This window comes from Rutidosis leptorrhynchoides, chromosome 2 (genome assembly GCF_046630445.1).
Source record: "Rutidosis leptorrhynchoides isolate AG116_Rl617_1_P2 chromosome 2, CSIRO_AGI_Rlap_v1, whole genome shotgun sequence".
NCBI lineage: Eukaryota > Viridiplantae > Streptophyta > Magnoliopsida > Asterales > Asteraceae > Rutidosis > Rutidosis leptorrhynchoides.
Genome location: NC_092334.1, coordinates 171,745,251 through 171,749,935, shown reverse-complemented (window position 1 = coordinate 171,749,935; position 4,685 = coordinate 171,745,251). Strand labels below are relative to the sequence as shown.

The window sequence follows — 4,685 nt, the reverse complement described above, 5'->3', positions numbered from 1 at the left end:
CGTTCTTTTTTTATGCTTTCTTTTGGAACGATCTTGTGTTTCCGGAACCGTTTCGATCGGATTCGGCACCGTTTCTTGATAAATCGGAGTCATCGGGGATTGAAAATTGCGAAATTGTTGGGCTTCTTCATAGCGCCGTTGTTGTTCCAAGAAAAGTTGATGTCGTTGTTCGGGTGTCAAGATTCGGAATTGAGGCGCAATCAATGGAACTTGTTGATAGTTGTTCGGGTTTCATGAACCACCTCCCGTATAACTACCGTACCAATCGGGTGGAGTATTTGGTCTTTGATTTGGGTGTGACATTTTTTTTTGGAGAAAAAGTTGAAAAAGGATGAAGATTGAATAAAGGAAAGAGATGAAGATAGAAGAATGATGAAGATGGAAGATATATGATGAAGATCGAAGAAATAAATAAGTTTTAAATAAAATAATTTTTGGAATAAAAAAAAAAGAAAGAAATTCAAACGGATATATATCCGTTGAATTCTCCATCCACCCAGCTCGTGACACGCGTCCCTGACGAGAATCTTCCCACACGTCAAATAGCCAACTGACGCCCCCACGCGTCAGATTCTGACGCCGTATTAGAGGCGTCAGGGGCGTCAGATTATGCCAGATCGTCTAACGCGTATAGATCTGACGCCGCGTTAGATTTAGTCTTAGATGGTATTTGTAATGACCTGATCTGATCCGACCCGACTTGACAAGTTGAATTTTTTGTTTAAGCAAGTTATCGAGGAAATTTTTTTTTTTAGAACTCCATAAAATTACGATCCTAGATTCGCCACCGGTGTTAGCGGTGTGCTGATGAAAAAAAAAACCAGAGCACGCACAATAGAGAGGGTCTTAGTTGTATGTATACTAATAACTTTTGTAGTCACTTTGATTAATTAAATGAAAATAAACAATTTTCTCAAATAACTGCTTCCGTTCATAATAATACTACTAAATCCATCGACGTCATATGTATATAAAAATAAGTTAATTCTCGTTACTCCCCTTTTATTATGTAACAATTTAATCATGACATTGTAACAGGTGTAACGTATGAGAGTATTTTCGGGTGTAACGTGTATATTAATTTGCGTGACCACAAATAATTTCCATTTTCTATAGATAGATCTAGATATAAAACAACATAAGATACGTCAACAAATTTGAATTTATATTTAGCATTTAATTCCTATTATAAGTAAAAACATGCAAGTCAAACAAAAACCGTAAACCCAAAATAGCTACATGAGTCTAACACACAAATGCAGTTGGCTCACCACCCATAAACCGAATCATAATTATAGGTGAACCACCATTCCAACCAAACTTATCATTTCAGCCCAACCCCTACACACCAACCCATTCTATAAAACCCAATACTTGTTCACTCTCAATCAATAAGTATATATTCACCTTAACAATATATTTATATTCACATTCACTCTTTGTTACAAAATAAAAATAAAAAATGGCAGACAATAGAGCTGGGGCCGAGATCATGTACGGAGCCGAAGAGTGTCATCGTCATTCAATCGAGCTATTAGACGAGCTAGGTTTCCCTCGAGGCGTACTCCCGTTAAAGGATCTTGTAGAGTGTGGTAGAGTTCGTGAAACGGGGTTTGTTTGGATGAAAACAAAGGAGCCGTATGAGCATTTTTTCGAAGGGACAAATACGCGTGTTAGTTATGCTACTGAAGTGACTGCATATATTGAAAAATGTAAGATGAAAAAAATGACTGGAGTTAAAAGTAAACAGCTTTTGATGTGGGTACCAATTGTTGAGATGAGTATGAAAGATGAAAATAGTTCGACAATTTACTTCAAGATTCCGGTTGGGGTAGGAAAGTCTTTTCCTGTAACGGCTTTTATGACTGATGAAGAAAAGAAAAAGTATCTTGAGGACAAGAAGTAAATCAAGTTTCTATACTTGACTTGTGTTATGTTATTGTTATAAGTGTTTTTAAAAAGTTGACGATTTTATTTTTATTGTTTTGAGTTGTATGTTATTTTGATCGCGATGAATAGATAATCACCTATGTGACCATGGATGATATGGGTTACTTGTTATTTAATTATGCTCAAGTGTTTAACACAAACACAAGGTTCTTCAGATCACCAAAAGTGAAGTTTTCTCCTTCATATGGCTACATCTAGTATGAAATATATATTATGTGTACAAGTTAAGCAACTGTTTTCATTAAGCTGGATTAACGACTGGTTTGTTGATCTTAAAACTTAGTTCTAGTTTTAGTTTGGTTCAAACAAATGAATTTTTTTTTAGAGTTACCCGTAACGTGGTACGGGTTTCCAAGAACAAGGGTCGAAAACAATCATGGGATAACCCCTTACACCACATACATCTGAGTTTATATTCTTGCCTCCACAGGTAGCCTGAACAGGATAACTTTATCCGGTTAGTTGTTTACCTATAACGTGGTTAATTTTAATACTTTTATGGTTAACACTTAACAATTACATCAGTAACTCTTTTTCCATGGTTTGGTTTTCCATTACACATTTCCGATTTGCAAGGGTGTAGATGTGATGAATATTGATTTGACTAATATTGTGAAAGTAAAAAAACAGGATTTAACTTTGTCATTTAACTCTGTTTATTAATATTAATATGTCCTTTAAGTTACCCTTCAAATCCAAGAAAATCTTTATTTTTGTTGATTTTTTATTAAAAAAATAAAATCTAATATAGAACTAGTATAATGTTGTAAGTTGAGTTGATCTTTTCATACTTGTAAAGCTAAGCTTATCATTGGCCTTGATGGGACTGCAAAAGATAGAGATCAAGTCACAACATATTGCTAATGACATCACATTGAGAATTACTTGAAAGTGATACCACATTATTTACTTGTTAGCATTCATTTTGAGATTAGGTAACAATAAGTGACCTTTAGCACTTAACCCTTCACATAATTATTTTTCATACAAGTTAGAACAACGTTTGATTAGGCAATCTCTGCGCAAAACTTCACATATTGAACTGTATGATACTGATCATGTACGGGTCAAATACTTGAGAACAAGAACATTTATCAAACAACTATTTTGAAATTGTTATTCATATCAAAGGTTAATAATGTAATTTTACGTCATTCATATTATTCGTTCAAAATGATTATCAAACAGGTTATTGTCATTCAGAAGTAAAGTCATTCAAAACCTTTGTATCATTCAGATTATGATCCATTCAATACTAAATCATTCAGTTTTATCAAACGCACCCTAACATGATAATGTATTCAGTGAACAATATTTGCGGAAACAAGAGTAACACATTTCCAGCAATTTACAAAAGACTCTAGCCTGTACTATCTATAAGTAATTAAGTTAAATAAGAAAATTTAGAGTTCCCACCAGCTCGAACGGTCTGAACCAATCAAGCAGCCCGTATGTTCTTCATTTTCGAATCCTCTAACATCTTCTCCATCATTTGAAGTTCCATAATAGAAGGGGACACTAAATTCATGGCTATAGTTTTCTGATAAAACTTTTGAATTGTTTGTCGTTGACAAGGTTATGCTACCATCAAATTCTTGGTTAATGTTCTTGTTGCTGTTGCCAGCATTCGTATCTTGATTCCCTTCTTTTGTGTTCTCTAGATCTTTTAGCACTTGCAACTGTTGATCAAATTACATGGCAAAAGAGTTGATTTGAGTTGTGCTTATTTGCAACTGGCAAAAGGGTAAACTAAGTATGAAAGAAAACATGTCAAATAACTTTAAAAAAATCACCGAAAATAACTTAAAATATGTCAAAATAAAAAATGATACGTTGCTTATGTATAAAGAAATTTGGAGAAAAAGTGATTTGGTCAACCCACTCTGACCTGACCCAGTTCAACATGTACCTAATATGACCCGTTTTGACTTGCCCATTATGTCAAATCTAACTATCATGGTACCTGTGTATGCAGGGCCTGATTCTCTTCTTTCAAAGATTCAGACTTAGAAGCTAACGTATCATAGTTGTGCTTGAGGTTATTATACTCTTGCTCAGTCTGCCTCGACTTTGAACGAGCTCTTCTATTCTGGAACCATATTGCCACCTGGCGAGGATGAAGCCCAAGTTTGTCCGCAACCTGTTGTTTCAATTTTAAGTCGGGCCTCGACTGTGTCTCAAACATGCACTCAAGAAACTGGATTTGTTCGTTACTGAATCTACTTCTTCCTTCATTCTTGTTTTTCTTATGTCCTGCACCCAACATGATCATATCTGATCTTGGATACAATAGAGGTAATTTAGTTGTGTTTAATGATATTTAATATTTAATATTAATATGAAACCAAATAAGTAGATTGTATTTAGTTATATATATATGGTGAAACTTGTACATATAGTACCAGGTGTACCATTTGAATTTGACGTTATTGAATTGTATCCTTCTGCCTATTATTGGAGACAAATACTTGCTACCAAACTAACGTTTAAGTTGGATAGTTACCAAGATATGTTGAATTACTGGCGGATCCAAGAATATTTTTCTAAATGAGGCGATTAACAATTTCACATTTAATTACACAAAATTGTATTGTACATTGTATCAAATAAAAAGTTGATCATCAGGGCGGCTAAACCCGCCTACCTTACAGTGACTCGGTCTGGATGGCTAAAATCCTCAAAATTTTTTGACCCGATATCAATTTACTAATTTATCGCAGAGTAGGGATGAGCAA

General features: G+C 34.4%; 2 protein-coding genes across 2 annotated transcripts; one reads left to right on the top strand and one right to left on the bottom strand.

Annotated features, from left to right (window-relative positions):
* The first annotated feature begins 1,197 nt into the window (after positions 1-1,197).
* On the top strand, positions 1,198-2,092 carry LOC139891565 (uncharacterized). The gene has a single exon (XM_071874537.1). The coding sequence runs from the start codon at positions 1,463-1,465 to the stop codon at positions 1,904-1,906; it is 444 nt and encodes a 147-aa protein (XP_071730638.1). The 5' UTR covers positions 1,198-1,462; the 3' UTR covers positions 1,907-2,092.
* A 1,098-nt stretch (positions 2,093-3,190) lies between these two features.
* On the bottom strand, positions 3,191-4,285 carry LOC139891564 (uncharacterized). Its single transcript, XM_071874536.1, has 2 exons — positions 3,914-4,285; positions 3,191-3,629 (listed from the first exon to the last, which is right to left on the bottom strand). Exons 1-2 carry the CDS (start codon positions 4,220-4,222, stop codon positions 3,354-3,356), a joined length of 585 nt encoding a protein of 194 aa, XP_071730637.1. The 5' UTR covers positions 4,223-4,285; the 3' UTR covers positions 3,191-3,353.
* Between the last annotated feature and the right edge of the window lie 400 nt (positions 4,286-4,685).